Consider the following 23,389-nt stretch of genomic DNA (forward strand, 5'->3'; position numbering starts at 1 on the left):
GTCCATAAAATATGTTGTTATATAGAATAATAGCTGCCATCCTATATAACAATAGCCAACACTTGTGAGGAGTTCAGGTATCAACATAAATGTAAGAATTCCACAAAAGTACCCTTTTGAATTCAACTAGACAATCTGCAGGACAACTGAGCACTAGTCAGTATATAAGGGTATGGGCTAAACATATCTTGCCAATAGAGCAGTATTATCCATCCCTGTTCTAAAATAATATCTTTTTTATATGCTAATGTGTGAGGAGTCAGTATTCTAAAAGATTTGGAGCATCTACTTTGACTTATAAACTAAATGTTTACTAGAACCCATTACAAAAGAGCTTTTAACAACCTGTATGGGCCTAGTTTTCAGAGTCCAGGAACATGGCCATTTATATTCAGCACTGCATTCAGGGAAGCCCAATGTTAAACCTTCCAACAAAGATATTACAATTCATGTATAGTCCTCCCTAATTTACCAATTTTACTAATTTTCTACTAACAGGTCATCTTATATCTTTGTCAGATTTTCAGAGAAACAGAAACAGGAAGTTAACTTAAGCCAGGGGTCTCAAACTCGCGGCCCGCGGGCCGAAAACGGCCCTCCGTACAACATTTTGTGCCCTGCCGTAGAGGAATCTTTTTTTGTTTTGTTTTGTTTTAGTTGTTTGGGTCACACTCCCCAGTGTTCAAGGCTTACTACTGACTTTGCACTCAAGGATCACCCCGACTTTGCCTCCTGCAACCCGAAGGTGAATTGAGTTAGAGACCCCTTAAGCTTTGTTTCTCTGAGTGGGCTTTATGTTTATCTGTTTGCTTTTATTCTTTGTGATAGCCAAATTGAGTATCTTGAATAATTCTGTGGTCAAAGTAGAAGTACACAATATAGTGATGGGATCAGGAATAGATAAAGCCAGAAATTTCTGAATGGGTAAAAAAGTGATATGGGTTGAGGTAAAAAAAACACTTGGGGTGGATGTTTTTCAGGTCAGGAGATGTCATGAAAGTGGCTATGGTCTATGCAAAAGTCAAAACACAACAAGGACAACATAAGACAGGTGCCTATAGCCAAACCCAAAACTTCTTTGCAAGAACAGGACCATATCACATGCCCTCAGCCACTCTCCAGGTCATTTTACAGAAAGTATAGAGGTGTTACTCAGGGCTCTGAACTCAGAGATCACTCCTGGCTGTGCTTGAGGCACCATATGGAGTGCCAGGGATCAAACCAAGCTTGGCCATGTATAGGGAAAGTACTTTGTCCACTGCATTATCTCTCTGGGCCTTATGTAAGTTATTTTTAAAAGAGTTATACATATAATCTTCATGTGCTTTCCTTACCAGGAATCAGTTGATCTCCCTATATTCTCACCATTGTGATACCTTTTGACATTTCATGGTGCCTGCATAGCTGGAGTCTGGAGTCATGTGATTTCATAAAGAATGCACTCATTGGAAAAGACAGTGTAGGGAACAGGGTGAATCACGAACAGAAAATACCTGGCAAATTTGAGTGTAAATTTAAACATTTCTTGCATTCTAATGTTGGCTTTATTGGAAAAGGTCAACTTTACCATTAGTGGGTCTGACCGCTTAATTGTCTCTGTCTTGAAAGTTCAGATTCCAGGGTGTAGACCTGGAAAACATGGGGGGACTTACTTTTTCTATTGGCTGGGTTAGGGTGACAGCCTTTAGTTACACCTAGTTGTATTCAGGTTTTTCTTGGCTCTGTGCTCAGAGATCCCACCTGATTGTGATTAGGAGACAATATACAGTGCCAAGAATTAAACTAGGTCTGGTGGTGGGCAAAGTAAGTACCTTAACCCCCATACAACCTTTTTTGGGGGACCACCCCCAGTGGTACTGAGGGTTATTCCTTTGCTGCAGACTAGCTCTTGGGGTCTGGTTTGAATTAGAGGACTTCTTTTGAGTCCCCTTGAAGAGAGTGGATGCACGAGCAGCAAAATATGAAAAAAATATGAAAGCACACAAAATGTGTGTGGAAAACAGCTATCTAACTTTAATTTTGAGCTGATTTTTATAAGGAATGACTGCTGGTCACAGGTATGAGAAAAATGTTTACAATTACAAAGCAGAGCTTAACAGTACAGCAGTACATCAAGCTATGAGTATAAGCAGTAAGACTTCTGAGTTACAAAAGAGAAGGTTAAGTTTTACATCTCGAAGCAGATCTGGCAAGCTAGCCTCAGATGTAAAATAAGGGATTAGTGAGAAGTAAAAGAAATTAGGAATTCTTATCTTTTTTTTTTTTTTTTTTTTTTAATTTTTTTTTATTTAAACACCTTGATTACATACATGATTGTGTTTGGGTTTCAGTCATAAAAGGAACACCACCCATCACCAGTGCAACATTCCCATCACCCAAGTCCCAAATCACCCTCCTCCCCACCCAACCCCCGCCTGTACCCTAAACAGGCTCTACATTTCCCTCATACATTCTCAATATTAGGACAGTTCAAAATGTAGTTATTTCTCTAACTAAACTCATCACTCTTTGTGGTGAGCTTCCTGAGGTGAGCTGGAACTTCCAGCTCTTTTCTCTTTTGTGTCTGAAAATTATTATTACAAGGGTGTCTTTCATTTTTCTTAAAACCCATAGATGAGTGAGACCATTCTGCGTTTTTCTCTCTCTCTCTGACTTATTTCACTCAGCATAATAGATTCCATGTACATCCATGTATAGGAAAATTTCATGACTTCATCTCTCCTGACAGCTGCATAATATTCCATTGTGTATATGTACCACAGTTTCTTTAGCCATTCATCTGTTGAAGGGCATCTTGGTTGTTTCCAGAGTCTTGCTATGGTAAATAGAGCTGCAATGAATATAGGTGTAAGGAAGGGGTTTTTGTATTGTATTTTTGTGTTCCTAGGGTATATTCCTAGGAGTGGTATAGCTGGATCGTATGGGAGCTCGATTTCCAGTTTTTGGAGGAATCTCCATATCGCTTTCCATAAAGGTTGAACTAGACAGCATTCCCACCAGCAGTGGATAAGAGTTCCTTTCTCTCCACATCCCCGCCAACACTGTTTATTCTCATTCTTTGTGATGTGTGCCATTCTCTGGGGTGTGAGGTGGTATCTCATCGTTGTTTTGATTTGCATCTCCCTGATGATTAGTGATGTGGAACATTTTTTCATGTGTCTTTTGGCCATGCGTATTTCTTCTTTGTCAAAGTGTCTGTTCATTTCTTCTCCCCATTTTTTGATGGGGTTAGATGTTTTTTTCTTGTAAAGTTCTGTCAGTGCCTTGTATATTTTGGAGATTAGCCCCTTATCTGATGGGTATTGGGTGAATAGTTTCTCCCACTCAGTGGGTGGCTCTTGTGACCCCCAGCTAACATCATGTACAAAGGTAAAATCCAAATGGATTAAAGACCTCGATATCAGCCCCAAAACCATAAGATATATAGAACAGCACATAGGCAAAACACTCCAGGACATTACAGGCATCTTCAAGGAGGAAACTGCACTCTCCAAGCAAGTGAAAGCAGAGATTAACAGATGGGAATATATTAAGCTGAGAAGCTTCTGCACCTCAAAGGAATTCTTATCTTTAATGGGATAGGCTGTATTATTTTAGAGGTTGAAGTGAAAGAGAGAGCTAAATCCACAAAGGTGTAGTTCTCAATTTGTGGGAAAAGTCAATAGCCCAAAATCTGCATTCTGGCCAAGCCTTGTATCTCAGAAGCAGCTGCTGAGGAAGTGTTTCACCCCTGCATGGAGAGTTGTGGAAATTTCATAGAGAAATATGGAAATTCCCTATTCTGTACTCAGGAATTACTCCTGGTATGATTGGGGTATATGAATGCCAGAGGTTGAACCTAGGTTATCCACATGCAAGACAAGCACTTTACCAACATACTACCACAATGGTCCAACTCCTGTATTTTTAAAGCCACTTGAGTTTCCCTCATTTGTTAAGAAAATGATGGCAAACGAAAAATAAGTTTATTTACTCTCAAAACCTTCCCAAGTAACCCTATATGCTCTTCATATTTCCTTGTAGGGTGATCCGACAACCAGTAGGCAGGATTTATTTTGCTGGAACTGAGACTGCAACACAATGGAGTGGTTATATGGAAGGTGCAGTGCAGGCTGGAGAACGGGGAGCAAGAGAGGTAAGGAAGAAAGTTTTCTTACTGAATCTTGGCAGCATTTCTGGCACATGGACTTTCCAGACCTTCACACTGATTAATTTGTATATCTATTTCTTTTCCCCATACTCAACAAATGGGGTTCTTTCGTGTTAGGAAGGGGTGGTTGAATCTCACAACTATAAAGATTCATTACCTAATACAATAACTACTTTCTTTCAGGTCTTAAATGCTTTGGAGAAGGTGGCAAAGAAAGACATATGGACTAAGGAACCAGAATCAGTGGTAAAGTTTGTAAATTCATCTCCATAAACTGAATATAAAACTTCATTCTCTGTCTCATTCTATCTAATCTTTGATGTGTCTATGTGAAGATTCAGTTATCTAGGGTATGTGACAATATTCTAGGTAACTTTTAATCTTATCATATATAAATTTTCTGCTAATAGTCTTTGTTCATTCATCTAGGATGTTCCGTCTATTGAGATCACACGCACTTTCTGGGAAAGAAATCTTCCATCAGTTCCAGGCCTCTTGAAGATCATGGGCTTCTCAGCCTCAATAACTGCCCTGTGTGTTGTGTTAAACAAATTCAAGCTGCTAACACGATCCTGAGATCCCACTCTCCAGTTCTCTACTTGTTCCTTCTTTATATCTTCAAAAGTAAAATCTTGAAGATTGTGACATTGGATCATCTTGAAGTCACAGAAATAACCCTTTGGTTTAGTTTGTTAGTGTTAATTGTGAAAACAACCCAAAGAATCACTTGTTAGTTTTAGTAATATCAATTTTTATCTTGTAGTCTATGTGGCTAGCTTGTATTACACAGTAGAATGAAGCCATTTGATCATTCACTTAAGTTCAAGATGTTAAATTTTAAATAATCTTCATAAATAATTCATGTATTTTTTTAATTTTCTTTAACCAAAAATAGTGAAATGGTAAGGTCCATACCTTATAGGGTCATAGCTTCCTGGAGTAAGTTAGCAACCACTTTGATTAAGAGTATGAAAACTGGTAGGAAATCAGCCAGGGTACATCTTGCGGGCTTCTTCCTCAAATATTTTGTCATTACTTCTAACATCTGTAACATTTTTAGACAATTAGTCTTGAAGTCCGTGATATGTTTTTCTCTTCTTAAATAGGACAGTGTTAATGTCCTTTTCAAATTTGACTTTTTTTGTGCTTCCTACGTGAGTAAAGTTAAATAAAATAGTCAAAACCATTCCTCTGAATGCCACCTTAACTAGCTCTGTGATGAGTAGAGTTGCAGTAGGCACTTTATTGTCTTATTGTAAGGTGACTAAACATTAAATTTTGCTTCAATGATAGCGTTTCTATTTCAGGGCACCTATTTTTCCTGTGTCTATAGTAAAATTAGGCAAATTTGTTAACTTAAATATGTCTTCAATAAGGCAGCCTTTGGGTAAATTTTAGCATATCAGTTTCTCTCAACTAAGTGCCCAAATACACCTAATTTATTTCTGATTGATATTTGTTAAGATGTTGAAATATGTAAGGAAAAAAAGGGCACTGTAGTACAACATTTGCTTTAGTTACTAAATTTTATAGATGTCATCAAAATGAATGATTTTATATACAAAGACAGAGTTATCTATCTTAGGTATAATGTGGGCTGAGAACAGTGCCCACCTTTTTTCTTAAAAACATTTTTAAAAGCCCCTTCCAAAGATCTCAGCCATAAAATGCTTCTTTTAAAATATAGGTATCTGGAAAAACATAAATGGGAAAAAATAAAGCATTTGAAAAGAAGCTTGTGTATGTAGTGCAGATACTCAATAATACCTGATTAGCTACATCATTAATGTATTAGGTGTTACATTTTAAGTAAAGATTCTGTATAGCTCTTTTGTGTGCCAAATTTTTAAATAAAATCTTTAATCACATACTGTGACACATAACTAAAAAAATTCTTTTTATTATATCAAATTTTGTCAATTATTTTCTACTTTTATAAAAGAGAAACTATTGTATTTTCTCCTGTATTAAATGTGCAATTATTTTATAGCTAGTTTATACACTGCTTTTCCTATCTTCTTCCATACTAGGTATTTTATCCTTGTTATCTTCAGTGCCTCAGAATCTTTAAACTTAATCTCTTTTCTGTTTTTTATTGAATGGCATTTAAAGATTACCAGAGGAAATGACCCAATTTTATTACAAAATTAAGCTTCTTATAAATTCAAAATAATTTTGAATTGAATTCTGGTGTGATGATGACCTAATGTACTCTAAAGTTTAGTCTATTCCAAGAGTATAGAGCAGGATTTTTATGTATTTTTTCTCTCGTGTTTCAATACAAGTGGTTTTAGCTTAAGAGGTTTTTAATGTCTTTAATATGCAGTTACCATGTTCTATCCCAAAATCCTTCAAGAAACTAGAGGTACAATCTTTTTCAGGTTTTTTTTTCTGTTCACTTACTGATTAAGCTACAAGTTAAATTAACAGTAATGTATTACTAAATCTTGGATGTTGGCAGACTCCTCAATTGGCAATTTTATTTTAATTTTATTGAACTTAACTATGATTTACAAAGTCCTTCATAGTTGGGTTTCAGGCCTACAATGAATCAGGGCCAATCCCACCACTAGTGTTCACTTTCTTCCACTTGTGTTACTCAATTGCAATTTAGTTTTGAATTTTCAGAAAGCAAGTTAATTTATCAGAATTCAGTTAACCCTGTGAAGAAAGAAATGATTAATATGCATGCCAATCCAACTTCACCTCGAAATAAAATTGGAGCCGAATGCCTACCATATTATAAGGTGGTACCACAGGTCTTTTCTTTAACCTAGACCACTAAAGTCTATTTTAGCAGCTGATAGTCTGGCCCTATTACAGCATCCATTTCACAGATTGGAAGACTCTTTGGCCTCGCTCCATAATAAGGCTGAGAATTAGATTTTAAAAGTTATGTTGTTGCAACTGTTAAATAAGATCTTATGTACACTGAAGAAAAAAGTAGATTGTAAGCTGTTTAGACTGATTGTGAACTTGAAGTCTAATGTTCTGTCTGAAACGTGTACCAGTGCTACATGTGAGACTACAAATATGCGTGTATTTTGTCACTGAAGTATGACTTCACCTGTATGGTACTGTTTTTTTGTTCAATAAAGTGCACTATTACTGAATCAGATCTGGCTCCTTTATTTAATCATCTAAAGATTCAAAGGCTTCTTAAGCATAAAGTCACTGAATTGTCTGTGGAGGATGGGCTAAAAATTAATTGGGTTTGGTCTTCTGATTCTAGTAGTCTAGTAGTCTAGTTTCACTAACTGTTTTTAGTATTTCCAGAGAACTGATTAAATACTAGAAAATTATCACTGCCTGGGTTGCAGAAGATGCAGAATCTGATAAAAAACTTTTTTTTATCTGATTTACTTTATCATTCTTGATAACATCAATTTGGTTCTCTGCCTCAGACTCATTTGGAAAAAGGTAGGTTGTTTGACTTCAAGGATACAAATGATATTCATTTCATGGAATCATTGTATTATTTGCATTTTTCTGTTAGCACATTGTTTGCTTGTCAAAAAGGCAAGATAAAGTCACTTAGCCTTTGGCTTAGGTTGGATTCATTGAAATAGAGTTAGAAACAGGGTTAGGGCAGGAGATCTATTGAGGGGTTATCTCTTAGGAAATGAACTGAAGAGAAAACAAGACTATTACGAGTTGATTTACAAAGAAATTGCAATTGAAAGAGGCTCCAGAAAATCCTGAGGTAACTGGAACTTCCCTTCAGAGTTCATTTTTTCTTAGATTATACTTTTTACCTTTATTTTCTAATAAATATATGATACATATTTATAAGATCTATACATCTCAGGCAATCTAATGGATTACTTCAGGGTGTTCACACCCTGTAGTGTTTGGAGGATCTTGTAACAAGGAGGTATACAATGCAGGCTTTCAGCATGCAGAGATTTTGGTCCATCTTGTGATGAAGCATGTAGTTCTCTTATACATAGGCTGTACTAAAGTCATAAGCATCATTTTCTTTAGTTACTTTAGTTACTTCATCTGAAACAAGAGGCTGTGTATGTAGACTGTTCATCAGTAGGGGACACCTCAGACTATCTCCCAGGCCTCTTCTGCAGGGTACATATCTGAACAGGTTTCAGGCAAAATACTTGTATCAGCTTCTTCAGCACCCTCCAGGTCACTCTCCAATGTCCTCCCATTGCTCCTGTTTCCTCTTTTTTGGCAATTCTTCAGATATATTATTTTCCTCAATTATTTCATTTGTCAGACCCAAAGACTGGAAAAGGGTGCTACTACCTAACCAAGGGCCTTTAAGGATTTGTATGCTGCATGCATTGTTCTCCAGTTGGTCCAGATTAAAGCCCAACTTCATGTCTGACACAGTCCTCTTGTTGAAATGTTGGGAAGGGGTCCAGGACACAGGAGGTCGGCAATAGTAACTTAAGGCAGCACTGGTCCATTTTGACCACAGAAGTTTTGCAGCACTGTCTTCCACCTTTCTGGTGTAGTCCTCTTCTTTGAGCAAGAAAAGCAAAAAATTCCAGAGAATCCTTAAAGTCTAGGAGAGTATATATCAATACTATCTGCCGAGCATCAATTTGGGTCAGGATGGCACTGGCAGCCTCCAGTGGTTTTAATTCTTCAACGCTTGCTGGACTTCCCAGAGCAAGCACGGTGTCAGAGTTAAAAGTGGAGACATGATGAAGTTCGGACTATCATTGTGATGTGTTTATTCAAGGGAACAGCCTGCATGTTCCTTGTAAGCCCCATGGATACACCAACCGCACAGATTTGCTCCTTTTTTAGCTATTAATGACACTACTTTTCCCCACATTTGGGAAACCAACAAATCCAACCTGAATAGATTTGCCATGAGCTTCCTGAAAACTTGTAAGAAGCTTCCAAAGGCCTTCTTTCCCAACACACACTTCACTTTTGAATGCAGCTTTCTTTCTCGCCTTCATAATAAAATCTCAAGTGATTAATTTTAACTTTCTGACATTTCCCCCAAAAGATTCAGTTTGGAAGCCTCGCTTTCCAAATCTGCCACATTTTTGCCTTTGAGATTTCTCAGAACCTCTTCAGAGTTCTTAAGCAGCACACAGTGAGGAATGGTTCAGGCCAACTTATCCCTTCATCAACTATCTCTGGAAAGGAATGTTTTTGTGGATGAGGTGGGTTAAGTAAAATGCCTACTGAGGAACCATATTGAGAAGTAAACAATGATATCAGGCTGCATAGACAGTATTTTGGGGATTCATGGACAGGTATTCAAAGTAAACACCATTTTAATTTTAATTTAGGTACCGTTGGTTTATAGTACCAACTCTCAAAGACCTAATTACCATTCACCACTCTATTTGGCCTCATCTATTCATCTCTTCTGTCCCTGTTTCATCTGTCCCTCTGGTAATGGCCATTTTGTTATGAGAAGGGTTTATTTTTGTTTTGTTTGTACATGTGGTTTCTATTTTTTAAATGATTTTTATTGTGACCAAAAGTGAATAACAAATCTTTCATAGTAATATTTAAGGTACATGATTCAAGGCTATTCCCACCACCAGGGGTGTCCTCCCTCCACCCCTTTTCCCAGCATGTGTCCCATATCTCCCTTTTTTGCCTCCTGGAGTGCTGGTGTAACTGTTCCCCTTTGTGGATAGCTTGTTGTACATAGGGTATAGATACTGTTGTTGAATTTGGGTTTGGTGTTTAAGTCTGATCATTTTTTATTTCTCTTCAATGTTCATATGGCTGTTTGGTCCTGTTATCATTCATTTTTATTTTCCCCCTCAATTCATGAGCCAGAACAAGATGATTCAAGTTGTGTGGTTCTGCTGGGAGAAGAAAAAAGGAGAAGAAAAACATAACAAAAAATGATCAGACAACAGTAAAAAAAAAAAAGTAACCACCAAAAAATAAAAAGCACCTAGAACAACAAAAATCACCAAATAATGTACATGTGAATTATTTATATTCCATACATGAGAAAAATCACATTTTTATTTCTGAATATCTCAAGATTAATTCATGTTGAGACATACAGTAAGATCTTATTTTTAAATAGCTGAGTACAGTATTTTCCTATATGTACACACATTTATCAAGTAATGAACACTTATGTTATTTCCCATGCCTTGACTATAGTGAATGTACATTCTGAATCACTATATGAAAAAGGAATTGGGAGGAAATGAGTCAACTTCTTTTTCATTGACTGAAACCTCTAAGCTTACTAACAGGAAAAAAAAAGTCAAAAAGGAAAAATCTCAATTTAGATTCAGGAGTACAAATTAATTAGCGGAATTGAGCAACCAAAAATGAACAGCAGCAGACATAAGGCATCGTGGAATAGTGAAGAATGGCTAATACTATTGAATACTTGGATTCTAGTTCTTTTAAAGGATTATTAATCTGTAGTCAGAAAGAAAGTACATAGCTTACCTTGTTGGTGGTCATTGCTAGTTTTATATGATTCCTGAATTCAGAAGCAGGAGTAAGACCTAGCACAGGCCCACAGGTGTCCCTACCTGCCAAAAATGATTGCCAATCTAAACGTATTTGAAGTACAAATTTCAAGTAAAATAATTACATATATCTTGAAATACGCAAAATTACATCATGCAGCTAAGAAAAATTTTGGAGACCTTTGCTTTACTGAGAAATGAGCACTGAGACCAACAATCATTTAATTAGTTAAGCACCATGATAAAAAGATTGCTCATAATACAGTTGCTTTTTTTATTTTCACAATTGCATAGTTTTTCATGATTAACTGGTGATGGGGGGTGTCCTCTTATATGACTGAAACCCAACCACAATCATGTTTGTAACCAAGGTGTTTAAATAAAATAATATTAAAAGAAAAAATTTTCAGCCATAAAATGTACACCATCGTTCGCACCTTTGCACATTCCCCACCACTAATATCCCTAGTTGCCTCTACCCCCCCCCTCAGTGCCTGCCTCTAGGGCAAATTCTCTCTTTCTCTCTCATCTCTCCTTTTTCCCCATTTAGACACAGTTTTCTGCAATATTGTTGCTGAAGGCATATAATGTCTATACTTCTTTCAGAAACTAGTTCTTGTCCACAGTGATCAATTCCAATTAGCATCAGCATAGTGGTCACATCTCTGGCCTAAGTACACTCCCCAATTTTTTGTGGCAAGTTTCCTACCATGGACTGTCCCCTAGCCTTCATCTCTATTGTCTCTGAATATTAATACTATACTGTCTTATATCCCCAAAGTTAGTGCAGTTATTCTATGTCTCTCTGACATGTTTTACTCAGAATGATACTCTCCATATTATCTATGTATAAGCAAATTTTATGACTTAATTTTTCCTGACAGCTGTGTAGTATTCCACTGTATAGATGTACCAAAGATTCTTTATCCACTCATCTGTTATAAGGTCTTGGATTATTTCCAGATTCTGGCTATTGCAAATAATGCTGGTATGAACATAGGAATGCAGAGGGCTTTTCTGCATTGTTTTGGGGGCTCCTAGGGGAGTATTTGAATATTATTCACTGTTTCCTTTGTGGTTCAGAAGCTTCTTATGTAGTCCCATTTTTTTAATATTTGCTTGGTTGGTCATAGTGTTTCATCCTTGAAGATGTCTTTTGCTTCAATGTCATGGAGTGTTCTGCCTACATTTCCCTCTGTACCTTATGATTTCAGGTATAATATTTAAGGTCTTTAATTTATTATGATTTGACTTGTAAAAGGCATTAAAGAGATGTCTGATTTCACTGTCTTTTGCATGTAACTTACCAATTTTAGCTACACCAGTAGGTTGTGTTCCCTTGTTCCACTTGTCCTTTTATCAAATATTAATTGATCATATACCAGAGGGTCACTCTATTCCACTGATATGAGGTCTGTCTTTATTCGATATCATGCTGTTTTGTTGCTTACTGCATCATGGTACAATTTGAAGTTGGGAAAATTTATGCCTCCAATCTTTTTTCCAAGGGTTGCTTTACTTTTTGTGAATGTTTATTGTTTCATATGAATTTCTGGAATGTTTGATCCACTTCTTTGAAAAATGCCATGAGTTTTCTCAAAGGGATTGAATTAAATGTGTACATTTTAGGAAGCATTGTGTTTTAATTATCTTAATATTCCAAATCCATGAACAAAGATTGTGTTTTCATTTCCTTATATCCTCTTATTTCTTGAAGCAGTGTTTTATAGTTTTCTTTGTATAGGCCTTTTATAACTTAGTTATGTTTCTAAAAAATATTTTTCAGAGGCACAATTATAAATGAGAAAGTTTTTAATATCAGCCTCTTCTCCTTGATTATTTGTAAATAAAAAACATAGATTGTTGTATTAGTCGTGTAACCTTCAACTTTATAAATCTACTGCCTCTAAAATCTGTTTTGAAGAGTCTTTAGGGTTTTCTAAATATAGTATAATGTAGGAGCTTGATTATGCCTTTCTGATCTATATGACGTTGATATAATTTTTTTGCCTAGTTGCTATAGAATTACTTCCAATACTATATTGAATAGAAGTGATGAGAGTGGACAACCTTGCTTTGTGCCATATCTTAGAGAAAAGGCTTTTAGGTTTATTTTTCCTTTTGAGTGTTTGCATTGGCTTGTGGTAAATGGCCTTGACTATGTTGAGGAAAGTTCCTTTAATTCCCATCTTGTTTAGAGTTTTTATCATGAATGGGTATTGGACATTGTCAAATGCTTTCACTGCATTTATTGCTATGATCAAATGAATTTTATATTTCTTTTATGATATGATATATTGATTGACTTGTGTATATTAAACCATACTTGCATCTCTGGAGTGAATCCTAGTTAGTCATAATGTATGACTTTCTGGATTATATTTGCAAATATTTTGTAGAGGATCTTTACATCTATGTTCATCAAGGATATCGACCTATTAGATTCTTTATTTGCAGTGTCTCTTCTTTTGTTATAAAACTATTTGATAGTGTTTCTGTTTCTTTAATTTCCTGGAAGAGGCTGAAAAGGATTGGCAGTAGATCCTCCTTTGGTGATGAAATTACTAGTGAATTCATCTGGTCCTGGGTTTTTTTTTGGTGGGGGGAGACTTTTGATTACCATTTAATTTAATTTTAATTTTCTTGATAGTAGTAAATCTGTTGAAGTATTCTAAATAATCTTGGTTCAACCTTGGTAGATTATAGGATTCTATGAATTTACCCATTTATTCTGGGTTTTCTTGTTTTTAGTTTACAAAGGCCCTCTCTTTTAGAGTCTTGCTATTAGTTTATAGATCTTAATAATTATTTTTCAAAGAAGCAGCTCTTGATTTCATTGATTTGTTGGTCTTGTTTTAGGTATCCAGTTCATTAAATTTTACTCTAAGTTTCATTATTTTCTTCTTCCTACCTAAATTTACAACTCATTTTATTGGTCATTTTCCAATTTCTTAAGTGGTGCCATTAAATAATCTATGTGGGTCCATTTTTCCTTCCTGATGATTCCTTGCAAAGCTACAAATATTCCTCTTAATACCACTTTTGCTATGTCTCAGAAATTCTGATAATTTATGTTTAATTCTCATTTATTTCTAGGAATCTTTTGGTGTCCTCCTTGATTTCTTCTTTGGCCAACTGGTTGCTCAGTAGTGAGCTGTTTAATTTAAGGTGTTAAATTTATTTCCTCATTTCTTTTTGAAATTCACTTCTATTTTTAGTGCATCGTGGTGTCAGAAGATAGTTGATATTTCTATCCTCTTCACTTTATGGAAGTATGTTTTGTGGCCAATCATGTAGTCTGCCTTGGAGTCTGTCTCATGTGCTTTGGAGAAAATTGTATATTCAGCTTTTTGGAGGATGAAAAACCCTATATATCTCTACTAAGACCCTCTTTCATTTTTGTCCTTTGAATCAATATATCCTTATTGAGTTTTAGCCTGTTTGCTCTATCAAGAGGTCACATATCATTGGTTTGATTTTCTTGTTTTTTTTGTTTTGTTTGTTTGTTTGTTTTGCCACACTCGGTGATGCTCAGGGTTTACTCCTGGTTATGTGCTCAGAAATTGCTCCTGGCTTGGATGACCATATGGGATGCCGGGGATCGAACCGAGGTCTGTCCTGGGTCAGCCACGTGCAAGGCAAATGCCCTACCATTCCACTATCACTCAATTCCCACTACTATTATTTTACTATTGATGTTATTATTCAAATCTATTGGCAGTTGTTTTAAATATTTATCTGGGCCCTCAGTGTGTGTTTATATGTTTAGGAGTATGATTTATTTCTTCTAAATATCCCTGGATTATTAAGAGATGACCTGTATCTTATAAACTTCTTAACTCTGAAGTCTGTGTTACCCGATATTAGTATAGCAAACCTAGCCATTTTAAGGTGATTGTTTGCTTGAAGAATTGTCTTCTAACTGTTGACTTTAGTTTTGCTCTGACGATTCAAATGTATTTCTTGCAGGCAGCAAAAATTTCTATTCATTTTTCTGATATTATGCCACTCTGTGTCTCTTAATCGGTGCATTTGGTTCTTGAGTTTGAGAGATATTATTCTTGTGGTATTTTGCGCCATCATTTTGTAGAAATTTGGTATATGTTTGTGGTTTGTTTTGCCTTATGGAAGGTCCTTCAGTTCTTTTAGGTTGGTTTTGAATATAAAGTTCCAGAGTTGTTGAAGGGGCCAGAGTGTAGCACAATGGTAGAGCATTTGCTTTGCACTGGGCTGACCCAAGACAGATGTGAGTTCAACCCCCGATGTCTCATATGGTCCCCCAAGCCAGGAACAATTTCTAAGCGCACAGCCAGAAGAAACCTCTGAGCGTCATCAGGTGTGGCCCAAAATCCAAAAAAAATGTTTCTGAGTTGTGTTTATCTGTGAAGCTGTGTATCCTTCAGACTTGAATGAAAGTCTGCTGAGTGAAGCATTCTTGGTGAGGCATTTATTTCATTGAATTTTTTTCATTATATCCCACCACTGCCTTTGGGCTTGGAGTTTTGCTTGTGATAAATATGCTGTAAGTCTTACAAATGCTTCCTTGTTTGTTTTTTTTCCATTTCTTTCATTATTCTATTTCTATGATTTTCATCACTATGACTAGGATGTGTCTTTGGTGCTTTTATTTTGGCTCTTAAGATATAGGTACATGTACTCTTCACGTCTGAAGAGTAATTACTTCTCAGTAATGATATCTTTGACTCTTCATATGAGTCTTTTTCCTTTTCCTCTGGGACCCCAATGATTCCAACATTGTCTCTGTTTGAATTATCCCAGAAGACAACTGTTGCAAGTCAGCCCCTGAAGAGGTTGACTGATGGAGGGATGGAGGATGAGGCCTTTCTCCTCCAGCTTGGACCACAGGTCTGTTACCCTGTTCAGTCGGCGGTTCTGAGGTGAATACAGCAGGAAGAAAGCCAACAGGCAGTCAGGCTTCCAAAGAAAACAGCTCTTTATTCCATTAAGAGTCTGAAGCCAAAAGACCTAAGAATAGGCCCCAGGAAACAATCCCCTCGCCTTCCACAGACCCTTGTTTTTATGCCCCAGAATCAGGTGGGATCAGGTACCACCCAATGATGGAAGCAGAATCAGGTACCACCCTAGGGTGGGAGCAGAATGTCAGGTCACACCCTAGGGTAGGGCACAATCCGGGTAGGGTCAGTAACATAATAATCCCATTAAAATGTTTACATACATAACAAACTATTGTCATCTGATATCTTATTTTATGTACTTTTCCCCTCTTTTTTAAATTTATTTTAAGGCTCTTTTACATTTTTCTTGTATGTAGGTGTTATGCAGCTCATCTCCCAAGTGACTGATTCTATCCTCAGCATCTTTTACTCTTCCTGTGAGACCTTCTGGTGAGTTTTTCATTTCACCTACCACGTTTTTAGGTTCTGTCATTTTTGTTTGAATTTTTTTTCAATTCTAGTCTCATATTCTTTTGAGTCTTACTGGATATTTGCTGTATAGTTTGATTTTTCTAATATCCTCAAAATTTCCTCAAATATCCTGATACTAGGTGGCTGATACTAGTTAGGTCTTAGAGTTACCAGCTTTAGTCACTAAGTGAGTTCTGTATTGTCTTTCTATTGACCTTTGCAATGGGGAAGATGTTTTTCATGTGGTATGGTGGGGCCCATTGACTAGAAGGAGTGTGTGAGCTGCTGAGCAAAGCAAAAAGGCCTTACTCTCCTGGGGTGCACTCACTGACATTGGTTAAAGCAGGCCCCTTTGTCTGAGAGGAACCCTCTGCTAGTGCCATCTATTTTATTCACGGCCACATTCTTTTCAGCGATTTTGTAAAACAATTTGGAACAGTTGAAATTTGCTTCTAGGAAAGTAAAATTATGGTGAGAATCTAGAAATCCCTCTTATGCCAAAATTTTTTCTTAAGAAATAAGTCTCATGGATTAAAATGACACTGAAGAAACAGAACTGCCAGAACCACAAAGAAAGACTTTATCATAAGCTCCATTCCTTGAGCTGCACAGTCACCAATATCTCTAGGTACAGAGGTCTGATTTTACCATCCATGACGAAGCAGAAGTCTTCCATACACCATGAAAACACAGAGGGGAGAGTAAATGATCATGCACGGAGTCTATAGTTAATCCCATGACAGTACACTTCAGGGGGGGAGAAACCCTGTATCTCCTAGGCCAAGGGAATTCCCTCTATAATATCCCCAATAGTTACTGTGCCTATGCTGGGGGAAAAGGAAAAAAAAGCACAAAACAATCATTTTTCCACATATTTATCGATTGATAGATTTTTTGACATCTTTATATTAGTGTAGAGATTGAAGTTGATGTCTCCAATATTATTTTATCTTATCTTTCTCTGTCTTTTTTGCACTCCAGCATGAGTTGATTTCAGAACTGAGACTATTGTGTGGTGCTTGTCTTCATTGCTGTGGTGCTCACTGGATATTTAACTTGATATTTCTTTCTGTATTGTGGTGGTGTTTCATTTGCCTTTTTCACATCCTCTCTCAAACTGAGGTTGAAATCCTCTGGAAGGACTCCACCTATTTTCAGCATATTTGACTTCTTTTTTTCTTATTTTGTACCCCAATCTATTGCTTTTCTTTCCTTCAAACAAAGCCACATAACTCGATTTATCTAGCTCCACTTCTTAAATAGAGGGGGAGACAGGGGAGGGTACCAGGACCAAACAGATATATGATTACTAATAGTGAGCAGGACAAAGAGGGGACCACCTACTCTAGCAGTTCGGGGGGTGATGATGGGATATATGGGTTACAGAAGGGGAACTAGGATGGGGGGAGGACAAATTTGGTGATGGGTATTCCCCTGATTCAATGTTGATATGTACCTAAAATACTACTGTGAAAGATATGTAGCCATTATGATAAAAATAAAAATAAAAAAAGTCTTCCTCATGGTCCATCACAGCAATGGTCATCTCCTGCTATGACAATGTCATGATTGATGAGAACAGTGAACAATTTTTTATTAGAAAATAGCATTCTTACCTAAAATAGAAATCATATTTCTTCTGTCTAATATTCAGTCTGCTGAAAGCAATGTAATTACAGGGAAAATGATATCAACATTGAATAGATTAATGTTTATAGGGACCACATCTAATAGAGTTTGGGTTCCTGGGGTTACTTTAAGAATGTAGTCTTCATAGTGTTTCAGGAACAGTTGTGCCTAGAGGTTACCAGGAGGGACATGTAGTTCTGAGGTCTCAACTTTTTATTCTTGTGCTATATTCCTTGAATTAGGTCTCTAGCTTAGGTGCTTTAATTTTTAGAAACTATACTGTCTTGGGTACTTTGTTGGTATTAAGGTGCCTAACTTGGCACATTACAATACCAAATATAATACTACTTAGTAATCATATTACATATACAGAACTATACTATGTATGTTGTGGGCTGGCTAAAAACCTGAAAAAAAATAGTAGGAAACAACAATAATTCTTTTTTTATTAGAACTCAAAGGTTGGTTTTATGTCTTTGCCAAGGCCATTATCTTCAGAGTTCAAAGGCAGATTTCAAAATAACAGTGAGAATTAGATGGTTTATCCTGCAGCCACATTTTTAAAAACAATATTGTCTTGACCTCATGAAAAAGTAGACTTTATGGAATTTGTTCCCTCGAGGTTGATCATGGGGTATTCAGTAAAGGTTCCCTTAATCCTAATTAGCTTCAGATGGTTTCTAATAAATACTGAATTCCATGGGTGAAATGTAAATGGTGGAGTATAGAGATATAATTGACTGCTAGAGGGGTAGAATAGGCTCAAGCAAAAGTATATATAACAAGCAACCTTGATATATAACAAGGAACCTTGATGGGTTGATATCACCAAAATAAACAGAACATCCCTGTATTTTGTGTCATTGATCCTGTGTCTGTAGACATTGACTCCATGACAGAGTGGCTGTAGAATTCTTAGAAAAAAATAATGCAGGTAAGGGCATTGAATAAAAACTATTCAATTAGAATTATATATAATCCAATGGCATTCAGAATAAAAGGAAGCAATTTTGTTGTTGGTTTGAGGGCCAAACCCAGCAATGCTTTCTGTACTTTGGATCACTCCTTATAGTACTTGAGGTACCTTATGGTTTTCCAGGGATCAAACCTGGATTGCTCCTGTACAAGAGCTTACTCACTATATTATCAGCTCTGAACCTTAAAAAGAGGCACTTTAAAAAGTTTATCACCTTGGGACTCCAGGAAGAAAAATTGAGAAGAATTATTGGAGGAAGAGTAAGAAGAGGAAAAAGAGTAAGAAGTGGAAGAAGGGGATGAAAAATAAAAAGATAAAAGGAAGAAGAAAAAGAAGAGGTTGAGGAAGAATAAAAGGAGGAAGAGGAGTAGGAGGAAGAAGAAAAAGGAAAGGAAGAAGAGGATAAAGAAAGAAGGAAAAGAGAAGAAAACAATTCAAGAGGAAGAAGGGGAAGAAAAGGAAAAGGAAAATGAAGGAGAAAGAAAAAGAAGAGAAAAAATGAAAATAGACTGAAGATTTATTTTTTAATTTCTTTTTTATAATAGTGTCTTTGTTTAAGAACCATGATTATAAACATTTTTGTAATTGGGTTTCAGTTAAAAAAAAAGAACAGCCAAGAAGAGGTTGAACAATGAGCCAGGAGCAATGGTAAGAAAGTTAGAAAGAAGAGCACTGACTACCAAGCTGGGTGGCTCAAAATATATTCTTCTTGAACACTTTGATGTAGGAAGAAGTGAGATGGGGGTTGGGGAGAAAAGAAGAGAGGAAGAAGTGAAAGATTGAGGATATAAAAGGATAAAAGAAAGAAGGAACTAAATACTTTGAAAGGGCACATAAACAAAATTGAAGAAAAGCAACGATAGTAGTAGATTCAATGTAAAAAATCTATTATGTTCACAATAATTGAATAAATAACAAATGGCATTTCCTCCATACATAAGACTTTGAATTAATAATAGAAATAGTGAAACACCAAAAAATAGTGAAACTATCCCCATTAGACATCGCAATAATAGTAATAATTTCCATATGTAAGATTCATGAATGAATGTCCAAAGCAATGGATGAAAGTTCTAGGAAAATGTAGGATACATGCACACAGTAAAGAGTTATCTACAAAATACTTTATTATCAAAAAGATGAAAAAGAAATAACACTTTTCTAGAGAAACCTAGCCAACACAAACAACAAACAGATGATAAGGGTTAACCTCTAATACATGTTTATACCACCATAAAAAGAAAAGAAAAAGAAAAAATATCATCTTGACTTTTTGTTTTGTTTTGGGTCACACTTTGCAGTACTCAGGTATTACTCCTGGCTTTGGGCTTAGAGATCATTCCAAGAAGTGTTGGAGAACCATATAAGGTGCCAAGAGTTAAACCGAGCTCAGCCACATGCAAGGCAAGTACTTACTGTACTATCAAGCTGGCTCTATCACCTTTAATTTTTTAAATTAACATATTTATTGGATGTGCATTCATGCTGGGATTTAGCAATGACATAATCTCTGTACTCAATAAAAACAATAGGTATCTTGCTCTCAATATGAGGTAGAGGTTGCCAGACTAGTAGAAATTTGTTTCATCCGCAGCCTACTTTGAATTATTGCATACAGAGTACCTGCTCCAGGCCCATTTACTCGGGATTAGGAATATAGTGTTTGGGGCATATTTACATCTAGTGCCTGGATGTAATGGCTCCCAAATACTGTATTTTCTCCCAGGGAAAGTGGATCTGGAGCAAGTGTCACAATAGGAAATAATCCAAACATGTGGAGAGTGAAATGCATGTGGCCTAGTAGCACTCTCTCTTACCTAGCAGAAAGGAGAGAGAGAGAGAGAGAGAGAGAGAGAGAGAGAGAGAGAGAGAGAGAGATGCCTGCCAGACTGGCCAGTCTGCAGTTTATATTGAGTACAGAGACCACCCTCAGTCAGGGGAGTAAGGACAGAAAGCTTATCCTGTACCAGTCCCACCCAAGTTTGGTTGATACATGCTAAGTAGGAAATTTTGGTTAAAACCAAGTTTTAAACAAACAGATACAAAGAAACCAGATAGCATCTTTGTTTGGGGGTGGGACCAAACTTTGAATTAACAGATACAAAGAAACCAGGGATGATCTTTGTTTTGGGTGGAACCAAGTTCTAAGTTGTAAACCAACAATCCTCCCTTTTTTGTTTACTGAAAAGCATAAAATATGAGATAAACTAGAATAGATCATGTTCCAAAGTTTTAGAATTCTAGAACACAGAGGGGTTAGGCAAGAAGTCTCAAGTAGGAGAGTGACTGTTATTTTGCATAGGCATGGTAAAATATGGGAAATTAAAATTAAAATTAGATAGGGGCAGGGCGGCCTTTCCCAAGAAATATAAAATTCAAACAATCTAAATTTTGTTTAGCTCTGGAGATTCTTTCTGCTAGGTCTCAAGAAAAGTTTTCATGTGACTGTCATTGTAACCCCAGTACTAGAGTACTTGGGCTCTCACAAGTCCTATGTTTTTGCAGGGTGTCACATAGAATGCCCAAGTTTACAAGTTATTGCCAGAAAGTCATGAAGGATGTCCGGTTTAAAAGTTGTTGCTAGGGTATTACAAAGAATGCCTGGGTTTGCAAGTCATTGCCAGTTTGGTTCAAAGTCTGTCCCTGGATTCCACATTGTCAGGTTGGCACAAAACCTGTCCTTTGTTATGGTGATGTGACCCAAAGTTCAGGGGAATGTAACTGATCTCAGACCAACTGAAGCTTAAGTCAAGTCAATATGACAAATCTTCAGGGGGAAAGGCCCACCTGCAGCATAAAAATTTTGGATCTTCTATTTCTAATAGACTCCTGTTTTGCATAATATATTTCTATTTCACTGGATCAATGCAAAAAGAAAAAGGATAATGCCACAAACTACTATTGGAGCTCCAGAGGACAATGGTTGTTTGTAATATCTATTCCTCAGTTGATTTCATTCTCTTAAATTCCTGATGCATATGTAAACAACAACACTTCCCATGCAGCACATTTATTCTGACTTTGGTGACTGTTATGACTGCAAGTTGTAGAATACAGAGAACAGGGGAAGTTTCCAGAGCACATCAAATTTAAGAGGATTCTAGGATTTGTCCTCAATTTTCTCTAAGTAATATCATATGGAATGTTAATAAGTGTACTGCATAGAGTAGATGAGGTAAGTAAAACTACAGTATCTATTAAAAATTCTATAAACAGGTACTTATAAACAAATTGATCATAATTTTGGACACTGAAAAATCCAAGATCAATGCTGGCAGGTTCAATGTACAGTGTGGACCTACTTCCTCATTCAGAATAGCCATCATCTTCCTGGGTTCTCACATGCTGGAATGCTTGAACAGAATTTTCTTAAGTTTATATTATAAGAGCAATAACCTCTTTTATAAGGTCTGTTTCTGATGTCCCCAGCACTTCTAAAGAATGCATCTCATTACTTTAGATGGTGGTAATAGATAACAAGCATTTAAACCATAGCAGATACATAGCTAAATAGCAAATAAAATCACAAACGTCAATATTAAGTGGTGAATGAACTTAATCCTATTTGCACCATTGACCTTTGTTCCTGTATAGATATTTATCAATGAGAATTATCAACCTCCCAATCTCCCATGCATTAAAGGTCCACCTAAATTTATTTTAAAAGAGTGCCATTTTCTGGTCAAATACTGATATTTCCTTCCAATGGAAATGCCAAAACAGTTTCATCACTAAAGAGGTGTCACTTCCACCCAGAATTTCTTCCAAAGTTTCCAGCTCTCTTTTCAATTGTAACATGAATAAAAATATTAAGATTTAATAGTCTAGAAATATTTTGTTAGAACGAATTGTTTCCTCAACTTCTGCTGTATCTATCTGGTAAAGGATGAGAAAATTGGTGGAAACTGAGAGAGATGAGTTGCTTAAGTAAGGAAGAGACTAACAGCAATAGAGGGTGGAGGGATTAAAATGTTTCAAGGGGCTGGAGAGATAGCATGGAGGTTGGACCTTTGTCTTGCATGCAGAAGGATGATGGTTCAAATCCCAGCATCCCATATGGTCCCTTGAGCCTTTGAGGAGCGATTTATGAGTGTAGAGCCAGGAGTAATCTCTGAGCACTGCCGGGTGTGACCCTCCGCCAAAATAAGAAAAAAAATGTTTCAAAAGTCAACTTCTATGTATGATTTGTAAATGGAGTGAAAAGCCAAAGAGGAAAACAGCAAGAAGTTACATTTCTTTCTTTTTAAAATTATAAATTAATTTAAAGACCATTAAATATCTTTAATGGTATTTATTAAAGACCTTTAGCTGCTCATATACAATTGTTTCTTCCATTTTATGTTCCCACATTAATACCACCACCAATGTAAGATTTCCTTGACCATTGTCCCTGAATTCCCACCTTTTCATAAGTCTATTCCTTTGGGAGTCTCAAAATAATATTTTATATTTCTTGTGTATAGGCACCTGGTAATGAAATTGTTTTTAAAAGTACAGCAAAAATGGAGTGTGGGATGGGTAAAAAGTACAGCAAAAAGCACTGTATCTTGCAATGAGATCATTGAGTCATTGTCAGGTTTACTAAACTATTCCTAGTTGTTCTTGTTTTGTAAGAAATTTGGAAAGGGTGTATGTGTTGTCCTTGAAGCTTCAGAGTAATAATTTTGACTAGTTTTATATGGTATCATTCATAAACTACATTCAAAATCACCTAAGGTGTATTATTCTGGACTTAGATACACTCAGAAAAACATTTGGCTCATAAAGACTGACATCTTGAACACTGTCTAGGAGACTGGTTGAGATTATGGAACTAAAC

At 36.3% G+C, this 23,389-nt stretch overlaps 1 protein-coding gene and 1 pseudogene across 2 annotated transcripts in view; one reads left to right on the top strand and one right to left on the bottom strand.

Moving 5' to 3' along the window:
• The window catches only part of MAOA (monoamine oxidase A), an 857,322-nt gene extending 852,352 nt beyond the window's left edge, over nt 1-4,970 (top strand). For both annotated transcript variants that reach the window (XM_049767258.1, XM_049767259.1), the window contains exons 14-16: nt 4,024-4,135; nt 4,334-4,396; nt 4,580-4,970. In XM_049767258.1, coding sequence (XP_049623215.1) covers nt 4,024-4,135; nt 4,334-4,396; nt 4,580-4,726 — 322 coding nt within the window. In that variant the 3' untranslated portion in view covers nt 4,727-4,970. The remainder of the gene's footprint in view (nt 1-4,023; nt 4,136-4,333; nt 4,397-4,579) is intronic.
• A 3,230-nt stretch (nt 4,971-8,200) lies between these two features.
• Nucleotides 8,201-9,078, bottom strand: LOC125999252 (guanine nucleotide-binding protein-like 3; annotated as a pseudogene).
• Between the last annotated feature and the right edge of the window lie 14,311 nt (nt 9,079-23,389).

The sequence above is a fragment of the Suncus etruscus genome, chromosome X (assembly GCF_024139225.1).
Source record: "Suncus etruscus isolate mSunEtr1 chromosome X, mSunEtr1.pri.cur, whole genome shotgun sequence".
NCBI classification, from domain to species: Eukaryota; Metazoa; Chordata; class Mammalia; order Eulipotyphla; family Soricidae; genus Suncus; species Suncus etruscus.